General features: G+C 42.9%; 1 protein-coding gene across 6 annotated transcripts in view; it reads left to right on the top strand.

Moving 5' to 3' along the window:
* Window positions 1-24,758, top strand: part of NRAP (nebulin related anchoring protein) — a 70,374-nt gene that overhangs the window by 11,628 nt on the left and 33,988 nt on the right. For 4 of the 6 annotated variants that reach the window (XM_067709342.1, XM_067709343.1, XM_067709346.1 and 1 more), the window contains 13 exons: window positions 477-584; window positions 876-980; window positions 4,261-4,368; window positions 5,336-5,452; window positions 10,300-10,407; window positions 11,454-11,558; window positions 15,685-15,783; window positions 17,036-17,140; window positions 18,437-18,544; window positions 18,790-18,891; window positions 20,509-20,706; window positions 21,312-21,416; window positions 23,819-23,917. In XM_067709342.1, coding sequence (XP_067565443.1) covers window positions 477-584; window positions 876-980; window positions 4,261-4,368; window positions 5,336-5,452; window positions 10,300-10,407; window positions 11,454-11,558; window positions 15,685-15,783; window positions 17,036-17,140; window positions 18,437-18,544; window positions 18,790-18,891; window positions 20,509-20,706; window positions 21,312-21,416; window positions 23,819-23,917 — 1,467 coding nt within the window. The remainder of the gene's footprint in view (window positions 1-476; window positions 585-875; window positions 981-4,260; window positions 4,369-5,335; window positions 5,453-10,299; window positions 10,408-11,453; window positions 11,559-15,684; window positions 15,784-17,035; window positions 17,141-18,436; window positions 18,545-18,789; window positions 18,892-20,508; window positions 20,707-21,311; window positions 21,417-23,818; window positions 23,918-24,758) is intronic. The other 2 variants (XM_067709344.1, XM_067709345.1) reach the window with 1 other exon arrangement.

The raw sequence follows: 24,758 nt of genomic DNA on the forward strand, positions 1-24,758 counted from the left end.
TTGCCTTTTCATAGCCCAGTTGCTCCACGGCATACTAAGACTGGAAACTTAGTATTGCTCTGAGTGGGAAGTTTAAGCACTTCCCACTTGAATCCAGGTTCAGCTTAACAAGTGGCTTCCACTTGACTTGGGTTGAGAAGCCTTTCATCTCCTAGACTTGACTGGCGGCTCCTTGAGGGCAGAAGCCTTCTTGCGCTGCCTGGCTTCACCCCCTGGTACACAGCAGGTGCTCATAAGTATGTGTCGAATTCTACATTGAGCATCTCCATGTATCAGGCAGCGAGCTGGGTATTGGGAATAAAATGGTAAATGAGATACACAGGGTCCATCAAGCTCTAAGCCAACTACATTGCGTAACAGCTGGGACGGGAGATGTGCAGGGCACTATGGGAGCCCTGAGCAGGGCTTCTCAGTCAGATTGCCTGGGAGATGGTGGGATGGTGGCACGTGATTCAAAATTTGTTTTCCTTTTCCAGGTGAGATACACAGAGGACTATAAACAACAGATAGGGAAAGGCAGTTTTCCTGCTATGACCACGCCTGCTTATCAGATAGCCAGAAGAGCCAATGAGCTTGCAAGTGATGTAAGTGTCCAGAGCAATGTTTGCATGGGAGGGAAGGAAGCAGAAATTTACCTGGGTCTGGCGAGTCCAACTTCCTGTCTCCTTGTCTCCGTTTTTTTTGCACCGTGGATACAGGAAGTCGCTTTCCTACATAGTTTTCAGTCAGTTTTACCAAGACAATGACCAGGCACTTTTGTGTCTAAGACACATTCCCTAGATCCAAGCAGAAAAAGAACATTCCACAAGACATTCATTTTTACTGTTCTGACCCCTGTGCGTAAGAGGCTAAATTTATCCTTCCCCTTCAAATAGGTGAGGTACCATCAACAATATCAAGGAGAAACGAAGGGAATGGCTGGTCCAGTGGCTGGAGCTGAGGGCACATTGACAAAGGAATATGTGGACCAGTATGGCCAGGTATGTGATAAAATGACATCCTGCGAGACCCTTTTCGATGGTCATTTCTCAGTTTGGCAGCCCTCTAGCCTGTGACACAACCTATGACCATTTAATCAGGGGTTGGGCTGTGATTTTTCTTTGCCCTATTTATGGAAGGTGGAATTTCCAAGCCTGAAAGTAGCAAACAAACAATTACACAGGGCTCAACTTGACTCGCTTAGGAAAACAGATTCTAAGCACTTTTTCTTTCCTTTTTTAAAAATAAAGGACCTATATCAAAATGCTGGGCTTGCCAGGAATAAAGCATCCTCACCTATTCATTGAAGAAAAGTCCCAAGGACTACGACTGGGTGTGTTTAGCCTGTCACTGCATAGGCACAAAAGAGATCAAAATGCATGTCTTGAAAAATATTGAGCACTTCACTGAGTAGCAGCATTCATTTTCTTAGAAAATGAATTTCTTGTCTAGGTTGCTAAATAAAGCAATATGCCAGAGAAAGTAACCCTTTTTCTCAATTTCACTTCTTCTTTTTTTTTTTTTTTTTTTGCGGTACGCGGGCCTCTCACTGCTGTAGCCTCTCCCGTTACGGAGCACAGGCTCAGCGGCCATGGCCCACGGGCCCAGCCGCTCCACGACATAGGGGTTCTTCCCGGACTGGGGAATGAACCCGTGTCCCCTGCATCGGCAGGCGGACTCTCAACCACCGCGCCACCAGGGAAGCCCTCAATTTCACTTCTTAAATGAGCTACATCTTGGCAGGATGTAAAAAGGTTGAGTGACAATTGCAGCTAATTTTATTTGCACGTCCCTCTGATTTTCTGGTACTAGACAGGTGTTGTAAGGGAAAAAGGGAACATTATTTTTTCATGGTTGTAAGTAAACAATGTTGGAAGACCAAGCGTGTGACCGGAAGGGTGCATTCAGTGGGCTTGGGTGATATTTCTTTCTTAATTTGACAGTTGTTTAAATTTTTTGGCACTGGGTAGACTTTACAACCTATGTGACGTTCAATATACATAATTTATAAAAGGAAACAAATAACTTATTTCTCTTCTTCAGAAAACCAAGTTGCTTATATTGGGGATATATTCATGTGAAACTTAAAATGCATGTGAAGATAGGTTTTGACCCTTTTGCAAATGTCTATCTGAGCAAAAATGTTTGGTTTGGAATTTAAAAGGCCATTTTATTAAATTTCATGATACGTCAGTTAAATGGTCTCTCAGTGCTTAAAACTCAATGAAAATACGTTTTTATTCGTTTCATGTTGTAAATATGTTGTTTAGAATGCTCAGGACAACTTTTAAAAGTCAGTTTAAAAAATATTTGGCTTCCATATTTAGCAAAAAGTATTTTGTTCTAAATTTGGACTATCCTATCTGCCACTAGTTGTAACACACGCATATAATTTCATGTGTGTATTTAGACCTGTCTATACACAGTGATGAAATGTAACTTCATAGTATCATAGTGGAACCTTGATTATTAGGACATTTTGATTGAAGTTTCCAATCATGATAATAACAAATACAAGGATCAAAGTGGGTGTCATTCGATAGCACTGCCAGCAGCTGTCAGGCGAGAGGACTCCACATCCTGTGGCATTTCACTGTGATTTACTGTGACTCACCAGGGAGCGAGTAGGAGGGAGTGATAGAGAAGCAGGCGGACACTCAGATACACTATAAATATCTGTAGTGCCTAAAAGACCAACAATTCATTCTTCTTTTTTTTTTTAATAAATTTATTTTATTTATTTATTTTTGGCTGCGTTGGGTCTTTGCTGCTGCGCACGGGCTTTCTCTAGTTGCGGGGAGCGGGGGCTACCCTTCGTTGCGGTGCGCGGGCTTCTCGTTGTGGTGGCTTCTCTTGTTGCGGAGCATGGGCTGTACGCGCGCAGGCGTCAGTAGTTGTGGCGCACGGGCTTAGTTGATGCACGGCATGTGGGATCCTCCCAGTCCAGGGCTCGAACCCATGTCCCCTGCATTGACAGGCGGATTCTTAACCACTGTGCCACCAGGGAAGTCCCCATTTTTCTTTTTAATGAGTAGTTTTTTACGTTAATGGACTATACCATGTAATCTATTATTTATAACCTGTCAACTCCCCAATAGGATTAAGGGTCTCAAAAAGATTTACATACACAATATATATTCATATAAGCACAGAAGTTAAAATGAAGCTACAAGCCAACTCCAAACCGTAAAGCAGAATGGGCAAAAGGAGGTTACCAAAGAATTTGAGGGTCTTTGTTGTTATTATTTTTTTCACTTACTACGTTTGGCCCAGAACATTCTGGCAGCCAAGCATAAAGGAGCACCCAGGCTAAACAGTTGTCATTATTGGATGAAAAGGAAGCCTGGACATTCTAATTTGACCCAACTATTTCATTTAAGAGAGTATGTGTGCTGGACTCTGAACCGTGATGCTGGAGCAGGGAAGGCCCCTGCTTTGGAGGAGGCCGGAGAGAGATGCAGTCATGAGCCCAAGGGGGCACACTAAGGGCTGTTCCAGATTTGTGGGAACACAGATGAGGAAGCAGCTGATTCTGCCTGGGGTGGGGCTGGGAGTGAGGGAGGAGTTCCCTGGACAGAAGGTAGCATCTGACGGAGTCTTGAAGTACCTCTGGTTGCTGGGGAAGTTTTACACTAGGAACGTGATGACAGTCCCGTGAGAGAGAAGGTTCTCCTTTGTGGGAGAGCCTGGGTGATGGGAGGAGGAGGAAGGAAGAAATTAAGACTCAGATTGTTAATACTTAGTCTGAAATATACATTTGGTCCCAGCTGAGATCATCTTATTGCAGTGTGAAGTCTTTTCAGCCAAATTACAAAAATTCAAATAGTTACATAATATATCTTTCTTGGTAAATGAAATGAATCCATCACTGCGGGAGACAGTATGTGGAATATCAAGGTGTCTTTGCATAGATCTGCTAAGGGGCCTGAGAACGGTGGCATTCGAGACTACTGGAAGACAGAAGGACTTTCCGGGTGTCATTTAAGAAATGAATACTCCAAAATACATGAGCCTAGGAGACTCACAGAGTATCTTGATTTGTCTGATGGAAATGATGATGCTAATGATAACAGTTACCATTTATTTAGTGCTGACTGTGTGCTGGGTCTACCTCTAGTGTCTACCACCTTAACGACCACGTGCTATTGCTCTTAGGGGTGATCACAGGAATTTCCAAGGTGGACGGGCCTCCATGGGAACAGGCTGTAGGAGAGATCATTGCTAATCCCCCACCCATTCCAGGAGGGGAGCATTACTGATTAAACTCTTTGATTGACCCAGCAGGATTACTCAGAAGAGTATGGCGAGCGCAGAGGAAAGGGCAGCTTCCCGGCCATGATCACCCCGGCTTATCAGAATGCCAAGAAAGCCAACGAACTCGCTAGTGATGTAAGTGCCACATTGGGGTGACCCACAGAGCCATAGAAGAAGGAGAAATGAGACTTTGAAGGCTGTGCTTACTGAAACCTATGTACAGTTAAATTTATCAGGGCTGAGTCAAAGCAGAATGTTAGCCCTCAATTCCTATCCAAATTCCTGACATCTGCATTTTTAGCTCATGCTGTTAGGTCACATTTATCTGCTTCAAAGGAGATTGACATGGACAAGCCACACAACTTACTTGAAGTCAGCTGAAGCAAGTGCACATACCGATCCAGCTAGATAAGCTGGGGTTAGGAGAGTCTTTGCAAAATAACCCATCTTAGAAATTGAGCACTTCAGAGGAATAGCTGATTAAAATAAATCGTATGATTATCAAACTCGGTGTAACCCAGTTGATAAAATGATTTTTATTTGCAGAATGTTAGCCAGTTGGCAGTCCTTGAAAGAGAAGCTATAATTAAACTTGGTAAAGTGACAAGCACACTGCAGATCTTACACCAACTTGAACTTGGTCTATAATCAGAAGCCCAGCATTCATTTCATACCCCCTTTGCCCTTCTCCTTTACTTTGTTACTATTCAGTTATTACCCATTTCCTTAGAAGAGTGCACTTTGCCCTGAGAGGGGAAGTAAAGGACACATTCATCACTGGAGGCTGGATGAGAAATGATTGTTAAAACCAAGGGCAGAATGGGTTTTGGATTATACCTTTAGGTATGATCATTTTGAGACCTTTCTCCATGCAGAATTAGAATGTAAAGTGTAAAAAATGTGAAAGGGGGCAGTAAAATGTTAATATAAAAGGGGCTAAGTGGTTTATGGACTTCAGTGGAGGAAAAACCCATGTGATTATTTTTTCCTCCAGAAAATTCTATTAAATAAATGTTGACATTAAATGTGAAGTAAGCGTAGAGTAACTTCTCTCACGGAGCATGAAAACCACAACTCCAGATGCTCTGTGTGCTTCTTTCAGATAAAATACAGGCAGGACTTCAATAAGATGAAGGGCGCTGCACACTATCATTCCCTCCCAGCCCAAGACAACCTGGTTCTCAAGCGGGCTCAGAGCGTGAACAAGCTTGTGAGTGAGGTACGTACGGGGACATTTTCACCTGTGTGCTGTCACCTCCTTTATCTCCGACAGACAGTGAAGGGGCGACCCCAGAATGAAAAGTTCCGTGTAACACCACATAAACTACACATGAGTTACCAGTTCCCAAAGAACAAATAGTCCGTAAAAAGCAATTCACAAGAGAGCCTAGGATCAAACTAATTAAATCCTTCTCTGATGATTCAAAAGTTTCTTCCCAGAATTCTCACAGGGCTATAAATATTCCCAAGTTCCCAGCAATACATTTCTAGTTGCCAGAATACTGGAGGAGACAAGCTTTATAACAATATGTCATTCTTATAGAGCGGAAATCAAAGATGGGAGCGTTTTGAACGTGGAACCTCCTTCATTCTCTCATTATTGTAGTCAGGTTTCTGAGAAGTTGTGTGTACCATGTGAATTCCCCTCGCCTTAGAGGCTGACCTGGCTGCCAGAGACTGTGTTTTGTTTGGCCTACCCAGTGGTTACGATTTTTATAATTGCTAAGACTGTTTGGCAAGGAAATCTCCCCTCTAGCTCCCCACATCCTTTTTAAGTCCTGGAGTTTCTTCATAGCAGCTTCTCTGTTTGCATTGCCTGTCGGGACCCTGCAGGCATTTGAGTTGTCAGCCTCTTGGCAGGCTATTCATAGGACTCACCTAGCAAGTTATCTGAAACTCAGAAAAGGATATGCAAATTTCCTAAAACATTTTTCTTCTCTAACCCCTAAGAGTCAGTCTTTTACCCCAAAGTGTTCCTTAACCTGTGGTGCTCTAATTGCTCAGAATCACAAGGGTGACATTTCCTGGGCCTCGTCAGCAACCTCAGATACTTTGAAGTAGTAGATGGGTGCCGAGCCCTTGGAACCTGCATTTTAAACAAATATTTCACATGATTCTGATGCTGTAGGCCAGAGGTCAGCAAACTATGGCCTGAGTGCCAAATCCAGCCCACAGCCTGTTTTTATAAATAAAGTTTTATTGAAACACATCATATTATCTATGGCTGCTTTCAAGCTACAAGAGTTGATATAAAGATGGGATGTTCCGCGAAGGGGCAAATATTTTCTGTCTGGTCATTTACAGAAAAAGTTTGCTGAACCTTGCTTTTGACTCAGAGACCATTAGATCTAGATGGGATCTTTGCAATCTCTAGGCCCTCGCTTTGTCATAGGCTTGGAAAAGTAAAGTGTCTTGTTCTGGTTCAGATAGACTTTTAGGGACAGAACTAGAACCAGACCGCTGATAATGTAGTTCTACCCAGGAATAACATTGTTACCATTTTGACCTCTTTCTATGTGAATATATCATAAACTAATATATGAATATAAAAACATACATTTGTAGAATTAGAATTCAACGTATATACAGTTTTGTGTACTTTTTAAATTTTACATCATATTGTAAGCATTACAATGCATCTTGCATACTTAATTAATTTATTTATTTTTTTGTGTGGTACGCGGGCCTCTCACTGTTGTGGCCTCTCCCGTTGCGGAGCACAGGCTCCGGATGCGCAGGCTCAGCGGCCATGGCTCATGGGCCCAGCCGCTCCGCGGCACGCAGGATCCTCCCGGACCGGGGCACGAACCTGTGTCCCCTGCATTGGCAGTCGGACTCTCAACCACTGTGCCACCAGGGAAGCCCGCATCTTGCATACTTTAAAAGTCATATTCCCACCAAATGTTTTATAAGATATGATAACAAGTTGCATTTCCTTTGGTAAGCAGTCACAAGGGAACCTTCCATTTCCTTTTGCTCTTATGTTTATCTAGTAAGACAAACCAGCCAGGCCTCTATTAATGGGAACCACCCTTCAGCTGCCTTCTTCAGCTACCTGGGATGACTTGGAGTCTATTTAGTAACTGTGGCCTCACATCTTATATCTAGCTACCCAGGGAGCTCAACTAGCCATTTAAAATTAGAAGACACTTTGCATCTATGAGTGGTCTCATTTATTACACTCTTTTGTAAAGTAACTTTTTTGGTTAAATTCTACTTAAGTATACATACAGAGAAGTGCATATATCATAAGTGTACAACAGGAAGAATTTCCACAAGTGGACACGTCTGTGTAATTAGCACCCAGATCAAGAAACAGGACATGACCAGAAGTCCAGATACCTGTCCGCAAGAGTATCCACTGTCTGGATATCTAAAACCATTTTGCCATTTTTTTTGAGCTATGTGAAATCTTAAAGTATTTACTCTTGAAAGGGGCTGTATATTTTTAATATTCAGAACCAAACTGATTATTTACTTATCACTATTTGAAAGGAAAACACATATTGTTAACCTACAGTATCCTATGCCTGGTATTTTAAAATCTTGGGTTGAAAGTTTTCTAAAAATATCCCAAGTCGAGTCCTGGTGACATTTTCAAGAGTGACTTCGGGTTTGGTTCTCTTGTGCATCTGGTGTTTTGGTTTCCAAGGTGGAGTATAAGAAGGATCTGGAAAGTAGTAAAGGTCGTAGTATCAACTACTGTGAAACACCTCAATTCAGGAATGTGAGCAAGATCTCAAAATTCACCAGTGATTTGAGGTTTTAATGCCTACACGTCTGTTTGGGCTTTTTTTTTAACGACCTTAATTTCTAGGTCTCCTAAGAGACAGTCTACGTGAATGTATCTGGGTGTCTTGGAGAAGCATGGCGTCTTAGGCACAAATACTATGAGTTTTGATAGAGATTGCCTGCTGGGGCTGGTCCATGGAGTGTTAAATCCCCTGGCATGCACTTGACCTTGAGCCCTCAGGGCTGTACTTGTCCTCTTGCATCCTTCGTGTATAGTAGTATCTGGCTCCTACTGGTGAATGCTGGTGAGGGAGCCTGGCTGAGCATGCAACGTCCCCTCTCAACTTGACTTTGTGCTTCTTAAATTAGTACAAGATCTCAGTTAACCTGCACAGTCACCTAGGGAGCCAGGTGTTATTTCTCCATCTTCCAGGTGAGCAGATATATGCTGGAGTGGCATTTGCAGATTTGGAAATTCTCAAAGTCTGGGGATGTATCCTTGAGAACATCAAGGACTAGTTTATATGATTTTACTTCTTTTTTGTTGTTGTTGTTGCCCTCATTTTTACTAATTCCAATTTTTTTTCACAACTCACACACACACATTGTATTTTATTTTTACAAGAGATAAATAAACTGATACCAAGCATTGTAAATGGATGACCACAACAAAAGCAACAATGATTGCAATTACCAAACACGAAACACGCTCATACTATGTCATGATATTGACGTTCAGTCCAGGGATCCTCCACTGCAACAGCTCCTTTACTTTGCAGTGGAAATTGATTTGTATATTTTTTCCTCTGAGTCCTTGTGAGATTTTTTTTTTAATTCAAACAGAAAGTCACAAAAATTATAATCATCCTCATTAGTTCACTCAGTCCCATGTAATTAATTTTTTTTATCTTGATCTTTTGTTAGCACTTTTATGAATTCATCAGTTTTCCATTAGAGTTCTGAAAATGCTTACTCATTCAGTTCAGCAGTATAGTCAGTTACCAGAAACCTGTACTTGTCAGAGTCTTTTCCATGAATTCCTTGAAGATGAAACCCTTTTATAGGAACATTTTTGTGAAAACATCAGAGTACACCCAGAACTGTCTGTAAATGGCAAAAGACTTAAAAATGACCACGGTTAAAGATTTGATGAAAGTTCGTAATAATGCAATTGACAAGGAAATTTAGTTATTTCTGAGATATACATTTTAAAGTAATAACTAGAATTATGACTTATAACATTATACCAGAACATATAAGTTTTTTAGAAATTTCATGTAATGTCTGAAACATTTATATTAACATATTTCCATACAAATAACCCAAAGAAAGTTTAGTATTAGTTGGTTTTTTTGTTTGTTTTTTTATACTGCAGGTTCTTATTAGATTTTACTTCTGCTTAGCTGCATATAACAGTAGAATTTAAAATCACTTGGGACTTCGTGAGGCTCAGTAAGGAATGTCTTCTGCATAAATGTCATGGTTAAGAGCACCAGCTTTGGAGCTGACGGACCTGGCTCCACAATTAGCCAAGTGACCGACTTCGGGCACGTTAAGTTCTTGGAGCCATTTTGCCCTCTGTAAAATGGGAATGATAATAATTCCTTCCTCCTCATAGAGCGCCAGAGATGAGTAGAACTGTGTCTGATGCAGAGTAATAGTATTCTGTTGGACTACTCTCAGTGCCTGGAAACTCCATGGCCTCCCAGGGGAGGTGATTTTAATGTAGCTTCATTAGAAGCTACCCACCTTTTCTTATTTATGACTTCTTGTCCTCCTGTTTTGTTCTTTGTTTGGTAAGCTGCACTTGGGACATAACATCGTTATGTCACATGGTTGCGGTAGTGACCAATGTGTCATGTATACGTCACAGATTTTGGCAAAGCTGGGGTTTTATTCCTCATATACTTAGAACTGGAGGTAATAGCATGCAGTGATGTGTACTAGCCCCCAGCATGGGGCTTGCATGCAGCCCCTGTACGATCAGTGCTTGTCCTTGGAAAGCTCCACACCTGTGCAATGGGTTTTCACATTGGAAAAATCTGGTATATTTACAACTGAAAATGTTAAAAAAAAAAAAAAAATCAGGTCCGTTTTGTGCCGTCTGGGTGCATCAGATCTTATGTTTTCTTGTGTGCTTGTCTCACCCCAACTTCTTGAATTTTAAGTTATTTTTTTTAAGTTTGTCTTATTTTTAATTCAGAGACACACTGAATACTTAAATAGGTTCTATTTAATCATTTATGTTTTGGATTAGTGCATTCAGATGAGTAGTTTATCTTCAACGAGTTGGGGAGAGAATGCTTTTGTTGACGGTTCTGTGTTCCCATGTAGAATAAATATAAAGAAAACTACCAGAACCACATGAGAGGCCACTATGAAGGAGTTGGGATGGACAGACGGATGCTCCATGCTCTGAAAGTTGGAAGCCTGGCAAGCAACGTGAGTCCTGTTGTGAAGGGCCTGCAGGTCCTGGGGATCTGTTGGTGTGGAGAGTGGTGGGGGCACAAGGAATTCAGCCAATTCTTTTTCAACCTCCTTTTTAAAAAAATCAGTGTTTTGTTGTGTAAAGATTGACCCAAAAGAGTTTGTAAATGTTAATCAGTGCAACCAAGGCGAGGTAAAAAAATCTTTGAAAAATTTTAAAAGCTTCAATTTATTAAACGCAACTTTCTCTGCTTTGAAGAGTACTTAGATCTATCGTGATTGATCCAGTGTGAGAAAAACTTTCAGTTTCTGAGAGATAAAGAGAAATGGATGAGCATAATTCTCATGTGAAATGCTTCAGATTTCCAAAGCATTGCGATTTATTTAGAATTGGTTGGTTGGTTGGTTGGTTGGTTCATTCATTCATTCAATCTTAGTGTTCATTGAAAACTTCCTGTATCCAGGCACTGCTTAAGATACTGGCATAACAAAATAGATCAGGACCCTCTTTTCCCAATAGCATGTGATCTGTTAATCTCTCTTTGGCTTTGTCAATTCAGTTTACAGTTTTGCAAATGCCAAATTGTAAATCTTGGAGGTAAAGGACACTGAGAAGGAACTGATTTCGTTATTAAAACATACAGACGTCAAATTTCCTCTACTTGAGAATGTCAAATTTGACCTTTAAAATTTTTTTAAATACTCTGAAGACTCTTGACTTTTCATTGATTTTCTGGGGGTTAGCCAAGAAGCTCTTTTGTTACATACTTGTCTGCAAATGCTTCTTTTTAACAAAAAACTACAAGGGGTTCCATGATTAATAAGAAAGATAAAATAAATGTACTACAGATGACATTAACTAATTTTAGATTAATTAAGAAGAAGAATTCAAATTAATTAAAAACAAAAGTGTGAACATAATTTAATTTTCCTTGGAGGTGATGAAACTGAATTAATTTTGTTTCTGGTTATTTTTAAAAGATGCTTTTATGACATTCAAACAAGGTCAAAAGAGAGAGGGCACTAATTTCTCTTTTCTTGTTTTTTTCTTTGTGTTTCAGATTGCCTACAAGGCCAATTACAAACATAATGCTGTCGACTACAACTACCCAGCCACCCTTACTCCTTCCTATCAGACAACAATGAAACTGCTTCCCTTGAAAGATGTATGTCCTTTTCCAATAGTCCTTTCTGCTTTATTCCTGTCACTTCCCTCCAGTAGAGTGATTCTTTTTTTTGGCTGCTTTGGGTCTTCGTTGCTGTGCACGGGCTTTCTCTAGTTGCAGTGAGCGGGGTCTACTCTTCGTTGTGGTGAGCAGGCTTCTCATTGCTGTGGCTTCTCTTGTTGCGGAGCACGGGCTCTAGGCGTTCGGGCTTCAGAAGTTGTGGCTCGCGGGCTCTAGAGCACAGGCTCAGTAGTTGTGGCGCACAGGCTTAGTTGCTCCGCGGCCTGTGGGATCTTCCAGGACCAGGGATCGAATCTGTGTCGCCTTCATTGGCAGGCGGATTCCTAGGGAATCCGAGCCACCAGGGAAGTCCCAGTGGAGTGATTCTTAGGCAGCAAGATGGAAAGAAACAAGATACAACAGTTCAGAGGAGATGGAAGGGACTGAGAAAGGGGAACTCTTTTCTGATAGGAAGTCCATATATACACGTTTGGAAACTCTTAGATTTCCAACATAAGGCGGGGACAACTCTGGTTTCATCTTGAAAATCCTAAGGTTCCATTTCACCTCTTAGAGTCTGGGGACTGTGTGTGCTGCTGGACACATGAAAGTAATTATTCCCTAACAATGATGATTTTTTTTTTAACGTTTTGGAGTGTGGTATGTTTAAGGACCAAAGGGAGTAAACTGAAATAGCTATAAGTTGAGAGGAAATGGTAACATTGACTGAAGTTTTTTCCCCAGGAGTGCTCGGGAAGTATGGGTGGAATAATATGTACCACTAATTTATTACAGCAGTGATTTTATTTATTTATAGTTTGGCTTGTCTCCAATGAAATATGTATAATTAATTACATTTGTTGTTTTCTAATTATAAGAATTTTACTACATGTTTATTACAGAAAATTTAGATAATACAGAAATGTACAAAGAAAAAGGTAAATGTTATCTACTATTTTAAAAGTACATAAGGTGGTTTAGAACTGAGTTGGTATCATGGTTGTCAGTGAAAGTTATCTCCCATCAATCAATAATTTAGTGTATCGTTCGACATGTTAATTGGATGCTCAGGGCTACTTTCCTTGACATTCCTTTGGGATCAGCACAGCTTCAGCAGTTGACTTGGGCTTTGCCAGTGGTAGATCAGTCTGCATCTTGCCCTTTTGCTCAGAGTAGGAGCAGTGTCAGGTTCAGCTGGGCATCTCCAGCGTCTAACAGTTTACAGGACAAAGAAGGCCAGTCATTGGCAAATGATAATTTGATGGATGAAAGGGGCTTATCAAACGTGTGATAAAGCAGGGGATGGGAAGTAGAAGAATATAAAAGGCCTACATTTTGCTTTTCCTTTTCCCAGAAAGTTTGCGCGAGTTGACTTATTCATTTCACCTTAATGAAATTCAAGGTTAAACTCGGCTACCAAAGCCAAGTTTCTCTTTTGGCTGCGTACATTACCTGGGAAACTGGAGGGATCAAGTGCATCTTGTAAAGTTTGAATGCCAATTTTCACAGTAGAATTCTAGAAAAAATGCTTCATAGCGCAAACAAAACAGAGCGCTCTACAATTTTGTATTCCCACTATAACATGACTTGCTGTTACGTTTGTCTGTATAAGACAGTGGATCAAACCAGGCACCTGGACTAGAGTCAGCTCTCCTGGGGAAGTCGGAGAGGTGAATTAAACTAGACTGGATTAGAAATATTAATTGGAACCAGAAGTAGTTTCCACACTGGCAACCCATGAGCCAGACCCAGGCTGCAGAGGTATTTTGTTTGGCCACACAGTGTTGAAAAAAAATTGGTTTTGAACCAATCTGTAGAAATTGTGAGAGTTCACATAGGGACTGTGGTCCTAGTTCCTGCATGGTAGCCATTGCCTGGCAAGGAGTGGCAGCTGCTTTGATCACCTTCATCTCCTTTATTTTCCCGGCTCCTGTGTGAATTTGAATTTACCACCCTTAATGAAGGGACTTTAGTATTCAGGAAGTTTGGGGAATCCATTTACAAGAAGATTTGTGGTCTCTATTTCTGTCTGGTAGTCTTAAAGGTGGTCAAGTAGCTATGAATTTAAATAAACAAGCACAGGTCCTTCATTAGAGAGCATTCCCTTCAGATGGATTTTATAAACACTAATAGCATTAAAAATGAGACTCTACCCTCAGCAAAGGGACCTTTCAGAAAGTAGACTGAAGCAATGACCAAGCATCCGTGATGTTGCAAAGATATAATTAATCATGCAGAGTGTTAATTATGTCCTGCAGAGGAAAGTAATTGTACTCTGCAACATACTTAATGTAACATTATCAGGAAGGAATGTGCCGTTTAAAAAATACAGTTTTGTGACATTTTATCGTGCATAATTCTGAATTCTAATAGACTCTATTATGAGACGATAATTTTCCCTCTAACTTAATGCATTAGGAAGCTACTGTAGTATAATCTCATTAATGATTAACATTGAAATGACTTCACATTTCCTAGTTTTCTTAAATACCCCATGTCCAAAACTCAGAATGTGCAAAAACTTTTCTCCTTGAATAATTAACTAAAAAGCTTGAAGCAATGCTGTCCTTTTTCTTCAAATCCAACAAAAGACTCTGTGGCCCAGTATCTGGAACACTCTGCTTTTCCTAGATCTTGTTCTAGAAGCTAATTTGTAAGTCTTTTTTTTTTTTTTCTAATTTGTCAGTCAGAATACATTTCCCTCTCTAAACAAAGTTAGCTCGGGCTATAGGGAACACCCGGCCCATCTGTAAGATAACAAGTAACAGTTCCAAGCGCACCAGCTTTGGCAAACCACATTTATAGTGTGTAGACTGGGAGCCACTTTGGGAGGCCAACTGCTGGGATTTAAAACCTAACTCTGACACTAGCTGGGTGACCTTGAGCAAGTCACTTCAGGTCTCTGTGCCTGTTTTCATGGTGTGAGGTGGGGATAATAACAGTGCCCACCCACAGAGTGGTTGGGAAGATTAGATGCATCAATATGTGTAAAGCACTTGAAATAGTGCCAGGCACATAGTAAGTGCTATTTTTTAGCCATAATTATTATTAGCTGATGTTGGGACAGGCAAGAATGGACTGAATACAAGGAAGAGATGCAGTATCAACTGGTCCTTGGGTCTGTTTCACTTGGGTCACTGGGTTTTAAAATATTGAACTATTTTTGAACCCATTAGTATAATATTGAACCCATTTTCCAGCATTTAAAAAGTGTAAGAATTTACATAATAATATAGATTTCTGGTTTCTTTGGAGTAATTGGACTGTCTACTCTGAACCCCGCTTTGATGCAGGATTGCCATCTCCGACAGCTGAGTGGTAGCTGCTGCCCTTCGCCCCAGTCCCCACCACTCCTTACTACTTCCCCAACAATGAGGCCAAACACTGACTAGTGCCAGCCTAGTGCCATCCAGCTAGTGGTCTGTGACTCACTGGGGTGGGCTGTCACCCAGGGAGGTGACAGCAGTCAGACAGAATGGCAAAGACATCAGAGTCTAGTTTAGACAGACAGAAAACGGTAGGAAAGTACAGTGCTGGCTGCAGTACTACTCCTGTGAGGGCAGAGCCAGCTGCCAGAGTATGGCCAGAGGCAGTAGGTGGAGGTCTGGACAGAGTTGGCAATAGCTAGTGGGGATGCAAGGAAGGGGTATGGAGGTCTTAGGCAGAAGCTAGGCCTAAAGAAGCTGCCACACGGTGTGGGATACTGGGAGAGGCCCTGGGCTTTGGACAATTAAACAGAGTCATGAAGACCATGCATGGGGTGTTTGATGGTGATCTGACTGCTGCAAACAGAGCGAAAGCCTAGTTGTCTAAAGGGCCTAGCCGGGAGCCGGTAGGTTTTAAAACACCTTTCTCTGATTTAACGATGTGGATGAACACATTTTCCTCCGTTCACCAGCCATTTAGTTGACCTCTTTTATGAGCTGCATGTTCAAGTCACTCAGTCCTCAGTGGACTGTTTTTCCATCTGTTGGCTTGGAGTGTCTTTTGGTCTCCAAATGGAATCTGATTCTTTATCTGCTGATTTGAGAATCATGGCTCTGTAGGGCTGAGCGGGAGGGAGCTAAGTAAATCTTAGAGAAAAGTACAAATGACTTCTTGTGTCTCTTTGCCTCTTTTTACCCAGGTCAACTACAGGCAAAGCATTGACAAGCTGAAGTACAGCTCTGTGACCAACACCCCTCAGATTGTTCAAGCCAAAATCAACGCCCAGCAACTGAGTCATGTAAGTGACCTGCCCCTGCCCAGCTGGATATGGGGGACTTGAAATTGCTTTGCAGGGTCTGGATATCTGGTTCCCCAAAGATTTGACTTTCATTGATGGTGACACGTGTCCTATTACAACCATGAGATGACTCTCTTTGATTTAAATGTTTTATTATACGAAATTTCAAATACATTCAAAAGTAGAAAGAATATCATAATGAATAACCAGGTACCCATCACTCAGCTCAACTACTATTAACTCATGGCCAGTCTTGCTTCTATATGCCCATCCACTTCCCCCCTCCATATTATTTTGAAGAAAATTCTAAGTATTGTATAATTTAATCTATAAATATTTTAGTATGAATCTCTAAAAGATAAAAATAATTTAAAATGTATTTATACAATTTTAATATATCACACCAAAAAACTAACAATTCTTAACATCACCAACGTCCAGGTGGCATTCAGCATTCCAATTGTCTCATAAGGTTATAATTGTTTTTTACAGTTTGTCTGAATCAGGCTCCAAATAAGGTCCACACTTTGTGATTGGTTGATGTGTCTTCAAGACTCTTTTCATCTTGAAGTTTTCCTCTTTATCACTTTTCTTTTCTTGCAAGTTGTTTGTTGAAGAACTTGAACTGTTTGTCCTATAACACTTCCCACATCTGAGCTTTGCTGACTGCATCCCATTGTGGACTTCATGTACTCCTCTGGCCTCCAAATGCCTGTAACATAGTGGTTGGATCTATAGGTTTGATCAGGTTCAGGTTTAATTTGGGGGCAAGACTGCTTCTCAGATGATGCTGTGTTCTTCCACTGAGAATCATATAATGTCTGGTTGGCTGTTCCTGTGTGTGATTTAAGATGGCTTTTTTCCAATGGGGGCAGGCATTAGATAATTACTCTTTGAGTATCTACCCTGCACATAGCAAGAGGTTCAGAACTGCCCCAAGTTAAAAAAATAAGTTTCATACCCTCAAGTGCTTCAGAGAACAGTGGGTGAGGTAGCCACAGAGAAATCTTTTGCAAACTTATAACTTTGAGCATGCCTTTGAGTTGTCTGACTTTTCATTTGGTCTTCAATCTGTTAATTTAAAACACTCCTAAAATTACAGGCTTCCTTGTAAAAGGCCTTTTCCGGAAACTCCTTCTCGGCTACAGGCCTACAAAAAGAAAGTGAAAAAGAGAGTGTTCTCTCCAAAGTTCTCCTTCTGCCCATGTAAAAACCATGCAGTTACCCTGCAGGTTTATTTTCAATCCAACAGGTGAATTACCGTGCTGACTATGAGAAAAATAAGTTGAATTACACATTGCCACAGGATGTACCTCAGCTGGTGAAGGCCAGAACCAATGCCGAATTGTTTAGTGAGGTAAGCAGGCAGCATCGGTGAGATCGTGGTGAGGGTTACGCACAGACGTGGAAATGAAGATGCAAGGATGGTCCAGCAAAACAGGGACCAGGAGCTATTCTGTCCATGGAGAGGTTCATCCGAGGCGCCCATCAGGTTATAATTTTGAATTTTGCTGTCTCATGGCATGTGGTAGTTCACGGGGCTCAATGGATCATAGCAATTGAATTCTCACTGTATATGCACATGTATGATGTGTGCTGGGACACACACACACACGCACACACACACACACACACACACACACACACACACCTCATCATCAGTATCATCATCATGCTGATGACTTCTAGCTGGTGCTTTGCTGTGTGGGTAAAATTTAAGTTTTAAGAAAACCCATCTTAATACCAGATGCTTCCGGGAGTCACAACTAGGCTGTGATTAGGCTTCTCATTCTAGATGGGATTCGTAGGGCAGGAGAACGTAAAAAGGAACTAACCTTGGATGGGGAGAGATCAGTTAGGAGTTTGGGATTAACATATATACACACGACTATATATAGGATAGGCAAACAGTAGGGGCCTACTGTATAGCACAGGGAACTGTACTCAATATCTTGTAATAACCCATAATGGAAAAGAATACACACACACACACACACCCCTAAATCACTTTTCTGTACACTTGAAACTGGCACAACATCGTAAATTAATTATACTTCAATAAAACAAAATAAATAAGAAGGAATAACCTTTTCCATATGCTTATTCTGTGCTGGGCATTGGGATAGGCACTTTACATATGGAATTATTCAGTTGTTATAACCCCTTGGAGGCATTTACTACAGAGACACAGTTGGTGGCCTGGGCTTTGGTATCAGATAGAGAGAGTCAGGTGTTACTACCATGGCAATAATAATAACTTACATCCGTGTTGCACCTTACGTGCTTAGGTTATCTGTTTTCGTGTATACAATTTATTCGCACAGCCACCCTGAGACAGATAATATAATATTGTTTTTTCAAATGGTAAACTGAGGCCCAAAGAGGTAAAGTGATTTGTCCAAGGTCACATGATCAGGAAACAACAGCGCTAGGATGAACCCATGGGTCTTCTCTTTGCCCCCTCCCACTGCCCTGCATGACCCTATAGTGAGGGAATGAACTGTGTTAATAATTGATGTTATCACTTTGATAACAGCCAAAATTCTGGTCTGTAAACAGAAGAAGACTTTGTTATTGAAAAAACAAAATTCTGTTCAACTTTTGGCAGGACTCTGGATAGCGACTCCCATTCACCTGCGTTCTTGTTTGTCAGGTTAAGTACAAAGAAGGCTGGGAGAAGACAAAGGGGAAGGGATTTGAGATGAAGCTGGATGCCATGTCTCTGCTGGCCGCCAAAGCCTCCGGAGAGCTTGCTAGCAATGTAGGTTTTCTCTCATTAACTCAGAAATGCATAAGAAATTGTTCCGGTGAAACATCAGTGGTCCCGCAGAAAAAAATAATGACTGTTAACATTGTAAACATCGCTATACTTTAATCTTCCACTGGGTTCGAGAAAGACTGGGAGGTGTTTTTTTAGATTTGTTCCCCTTGCACTTGTTAAACCACAGCCCCTTCCTTAGATGGCAAAGTTTCTCTCTCACAGTCGACTTTCCTCTTTCTCTCAAGATTAAATACAAAGAAGATTATGAAAAAGCAAAAGGCAAAGTCCTGGGAACTACAGACACGAGGCTTCTGCACTCCCTGCAGGTTGCCAAGATGAGCAGTGAGGTAAACGCTTTTCTACCCCCCAAAGCTTCACTTAGAGTTGTGCTGCTCTGAAAGTTTTCCCCCAGCCTGCTTCACTGGAGACTGTTATTTTTTCCACTTCCACTTATAATTTCTTTCCTGGCTTACATGAGAAGTGTTTTCTCTTTCTTTATTTTGGCAAAGGATACTGTTCTTTTAAAGTAGATGAGAAGCATGTGGTCGGGGACCGTCATCTACTGTTCACGGTACAAGACGATGGGCCACATCTATTCACTCTGCGGGTGTTTACTAAACAACCACTCTGCGTGAGATACGGTGTGAGACACTGGGGCCGTAAGAACAAACAGCACATAACTGCTTCCTCCCTAATGGAGCTTAATTCTACTGGGAGAGTTAGACAGGAGGCATCCTGTTTATGGAGGTGATGTCCTGGATGAATCCTCTCGTCCGAACACACACGATATTCAAAATATTTAGCCACCAACTGGGGCATCCAGGCTCCAACCACTCAGAATGACACTGCTTGTAAACAACTGTAATGGCTGGAGGTTAACCTTGGTAAATGTCACTTACCAGAAGCCTTTGGGGAAGGAAAGTTCTGCCAGAAGGTCAGACTTGGTTTCTAATTAAGACTTCGTTGTCAATGCCGAACAGGCAGAAAGGAAGCACGGGCATTGGTTTTCTGCTTTACGAGGGCCTGCTCTACGCTGTGAGGTCAGCTTATGCCGCTCTGATGATGCAGTCAGATATAATTACCTAATGAGTCATGAAGGACCCAGGGCTTGAAATAGAATAAGAGTGTTGGCATCTGGGCCACCATTGTGGTCGTGCCTACAGAACAAGCCCTATGATGTGCAGAGTCATGAAGCATTTGGCTTCCGTTTAGACAGAGAACAAATTGGTATTTCCCATTTGCAGTTGGAGCAAATGGGGCCAAAAAGGATGGACTTGCCCAAAGTCATATAGTAGTCCGTGGTAGTGGTGGAGGAGTGGAGAATTAGACCCTAGAACTCTTACTTACTGGCACCGTGCTGCTTCTGCTGTACTACCTCTCCTCACCATCACACCATCACCATACCACCATCACTATCACCATATCACCAGAAACACCATCACCACCATCATCACACCATCCATCCTCATTGCTAAGATTTATCAAGTGTTTGCTCTATGCCATCCCTGCACTAAGTGGGTTTGAGCTACTCTTTTGTTTACTTATCACAATAGCCCTCCAAGGAAAAGGAGCCATTAGCGAGGTAATGTGACTTTCTAGAGGTCATCTAGCTGACAAAGGGCTGATCAGATCTGAACTCAAGCTTGGCTGGCCCTGGAGCCCAAGCTTTGTTATTTTGCCTCTTAAAGTTTCTACAGAAACCACGGGTAGAGCGTTCTCTTCCTGGAGCAACTGGGGAAAAAGAGTTAGGAGGCATTCCTCCCAGAGACAAAGTAGTGTGAGACCTCAGTTTCCAGGTGCCACCACCTTACAGAGCCAAGACTTGGGTCACATCCTTTGGACAGACAGGTGCCATTGTCCAGAGTGCCAGTTCCTCATGGAAACCTGGCCTGCTTTCCGGTGTTTTCACATCACTCCTGCCAAGGCAGGCTTCACGTAACACAGCGTGTTTTGGTGCGTTCAAGGTTGAATACAAGAAAGGCTTCGAAAAGAGTAAGACCCACTTTCACCTGCCCATGGACATGGTCAACATGAGGCACGCTAAGAAGGCCCAAGCTCTGGCCAGTGACCGGGGCTACAGGAAGAAACTGCATGGATACACCGTGCTGCCTGAAGATATGAAGACTTGCTGGGCCAAGAAAGCCTATGGGCTGCAGAGTGAGGTGAGCCCTGGCCCTTTGCCAGTTCTCCCCACGCATCTCTTGCAACTGGATACAGTGACAATTTCAGAGTGATTTAGAACCTGTGCATGAGTCTATTAGGTGACTCAGAGGACTAAGAAGAATTTCTGGAGATGTGCCAGGCCCAGGGAGGATGGATGGGGAGGTAGAGATAGAGAATGAGTCAAGACAGTGGAGACTAGAGGGTGGAGGATTGGGGCTCAGAGCTATTGCGAAAGTCAAGATGTGTCGGTAACGGGATGAGCAAAGAGGAAGCAAGTGTTGAAAATGGTAAATCTGGTAAATGTTGAAAAGTACATCTGGGAAGTGTAGCAGGTTGGCAGATAAGATCCTTAGGCAAAAAGTCTGAAAATGCCTCTTTTTGGTAAGGCAGTGAGGTGTTTCAGAGTTAAGGTAGAACAGCCTCTTCTGATTACAAGGTGAGCCAGTGGCTTCACCCCCAAGCAGAGTTCTGCCGGACTATAACGGAGCGGAGAGCAGCTCTTCCACAGAGACAGCTACAGGATCGAGGGCTTTCCTAACTCGCCCGTTAACTTTGCCCCATCCGCATCCACGTGTCTGATTAGAGCTTGGTTTTTCTCTTGCAGCTGCAGTACAAGGCCGACCTCTCGTGGATGAAAGGCGTTGGGTGGCTGACGGAAGGGAGCCTCACTTTGGAGCAGGCCAAGAAGGCTGGGCAGCTGGTCAGCGAGGTAACCTGAGCCCAGGCCCCCAGCTTCTAGTCTCTCTCAGCCCAAGTCACCACCGAGAGAGCCACCTTTCCCTCTGATTCCTCCCCCATCCCCAGGCTTATTTTGAGTGAGACTCAGAAGAGCACGTCTTCATTTTGCATGCATAGCACACCCTGAACTAACTTTCATACCCTTAAGCTTCCCAGGGAGTCATTTGTAAGAAGGCAACTAAAAGTAGGAGTTGGATCCAAAGCCTCCTTCAGAACGGTTGTGATATACAGTTAGTCACGTAGGAAACACGTTTATTGTGTAAGAAGTGTGTGATTCCTTCTGAATCAGAGAATCTGGTGTTTGGAGGTCGGCATTCTCATGGTGCGTGTGCCTTAAACTCACTGCAGACTTCGGGCAAGTCACTCAACACTGCCGATCCTCTTTCTCTCTTATAAAAATGAGAACGTTGGAAAGGATGCTCTACAAAGTCCCCGTGGCTCCAAGCCTGTGCTTCTCTTTATACCGTGTAGAGCTGGCGTTGGCAGCAGGCAGAGGAGGACTTTTGAAGGACATTTCGTTTGGAAATGGGACTATTGTGGGAGCTCTGTTTGGGATCTTCAAAGGGGTTTCTTATTTCGGTGCCAGGAAGGCTGGGTTGGCATTTCTCTCGCATAAGGTAATAATAGTGACGATAACAGCTGCCATTTATGGACTGGTAATAATTATGTAACCACTGCTATCATTCATTGATGACTTTGAGTGTATTGCATACCTATTGTTCATTTGTCGCTCACATTTACTATTGCTATGTGAGTAGACACTAGTAGTATTCTATTAATATCCCCATTTTACATTTGCGAAAGGTGAGAGACAAAACCACATTTCAGTAAGTGGCAGGGCTGGGATCTGTACCCAGTATTTTGGTCCAATGCCCCAGCTCTGGACTATTAAACAAAATTGAATCCCCCAAACACGTTTTGTAATTTATTCTCATTTTTCAACTGTACTCATCCTTCTCTCAGACAGAAACACATTGAAAGTTAGAGTGCATAAATAAGGAGGGTTCTCATTACTTAACTTCTCTGAGACCAACTGAAATCCAGGTGGAGCAAGCCGAACCCCATTTGACTTGGATGGGGTGCAGTAAGGGGACCTTCTGCCTTAGGAATGCCCGTTCCTGTCTCACTTCCTATACTGACTAATTTTCATGCTCCTCAAGGGGCAAGAAGGTATCATTTCCTTTGCCTTTTTCATGTCCCTGCTCTGCCCTGGGCAGAGTGGGTTCTTGGTACCTCCCTACACACTTAGGATTTGACCAATGCAGAGGCTGGGATGCCCGGGAATTTCCAGCCATGGGAGGGGCACTGTGACTTCCTTCAATTACGTAGGGAAGGAGTTTTCCCATTCAACACACTGGAATGAGAAAGAAAAAGTACAAGTCTCTTTGGAATATTTTTTGCAGATTCATTTTTTTCCCGAAGGGAAGAAATTTTGGAGTTTTCCATATTCCAATCCCTATTTTGGGTTCGACTAGTATCGACAACCCTCTTGCTGACAGCACTGGGGGCTCTGCTCGTCTCTGATCTCCCTACCACGTGTTCCATAAGCCATTCTCAGCAGCCTCCTTTCCCATCAACTCTGGCAACTCCAACGGAAAAGCCAGAGGAACCAGCCTCCGGGAAGGACAAGAAGTCCCCGTGGGGGGACAGAATTAGCACATTCAAATTTTGCCAGTTGCATGGTGGCTGTGAGATGGCAACACGATGAAGACAAGCCCAGTGATCTGGAACACGGAGAGCTGGGAGGGCAAATCCCACCTTGCCACCCACCTGCTGAATGTGACTCTTGGCGTTGCCCTTCGTTAGAGCTGATACTTCCTGGGTCATCCTGACGGCACCGTGAATAACAGTGATGGCGAGCATAGTGAACACTTACTCTGCCCAGGGACTCGACTCGTGGCAAGTGTGGCATGGAAGCCTCCGCACCACCCTCAGTGAAGCAGCTTCTATTGTTTTCCACACTGTACAGTCCAAGCCTGAGTGGCTCAGGTGATTCAGTGATGTGCCCAAGGCCGTGAAGCCGAATAGGTAGAGGGGAGATTTGGACCTTGGGATTCATGGTTGTAAAGTCCAAGTTCCCTCCACCTCGCTCTCCTATGTCAGATCTAGGTTTATAAAACGGCTCCATCCCAGGGCTCGTGGTAACATACAGCGTTCACAGAAGGGAAAATTCCAGTCCCCATTCAGTAGTAGCAACTCAAACAAGCTCACCAGGGCTGGAAGTCTCAGGTGTGCATGGTCCTCTTTAAGCTATAGGACCAGCCGGAGCATCCCCCCTGGGGAAATGCTTGGGTCACAGAAGGTATGCGTGTGTATGCATGTGTGTATGCAGCCCGATCCTAATGCTATGGGGTCCCTTTTCTTTGGAAACAGAAAAACTACAGGCAGAGGGTGGACGAGCTGAAGTTTACCAGTGTGGCCGACAGTTCCCAGATGGAGCACGCCAAGAGGAGCCAGGAACTGCAGAGTGGGGTGAGTCCCAGGCTGCCCTTTCTCCACCGGGCTGCTGTGTCATGGGCCTGGGAACCTCTGGGGACAGCAGCGGGTGCTGCCCATGCACGATCCAGGGACCGAAGAGCCTTTCCTTTAAATAGGCTGGACCCAGCTCTCTATGGGCTTCCAGGCCTCCCTGCCTCACCCACTACACTTCTCCTTTGGTTGTTAAGGGCAGATGTCAACTGACATTATTCCTTTTCAGCTTTCAGTCTTTCCTAGTTCCTTCTTTCTTTCTCCTTCTTTTCTCTCTTATCAAAGACTCCATAATTCTGGAGCCAGGAGAGAGGAGGATAACATTTGCTTGTGGGATGTGTGCATTTCATGCCCACTTGAGCTCAAATGTGGAAGGTGGGACAACGAAACACCACATATGTTATTTACATGTTAGTGGTCAACGGCCGAACAGGTGTAGCTGCTACCATCTGGCCAGGACATTCCTACCTTTCCTTCCTAGAGGTCCAGGTACACCTGCCAGAAAGCATGCAGTCAGCATAGTTCAGAGTCAGCGGAAAGCCACTGCATGGAAACTCAAGCTGGGGAGCGGGAGTGGAAGAGAGAAAGAGCAGGAGTGATATGGTTTCCACAGAGGACATGTTCACTCATGTTGCCTTTTTGGTTACTGTTCACTTTCCAGGTGTCAGTACCTGTGGAAACATTAGGTTTGATTATGGGGTGCAGGTGACAGGGGATGCTTCTTATTTTTCCCACCTGGGGAGTCTGTGCTCATCTGAGCCCTCAGGTGGGTTACTTTTTGTGGCCATGGACACTGTGGATGGGGACAGCTTGGGGAAGTCGATGCCTCCTCAAGGGAAAGGTG

This window comes from Pseudorca crassidens, chromosome 16 (assembly GCF_039906515.1).
Source record: "Pseudorca crassidens isolate mPseCra1 chromosome 16, mPseCra1.hap1, whole genome shotgun sequence".
Lineage (NCBI taxonomy): Eukaryota > Metazoa > Chordata > Mammalia > Artiodactyla > Delphinidae > Pseudorca > Pseudorca crassidens.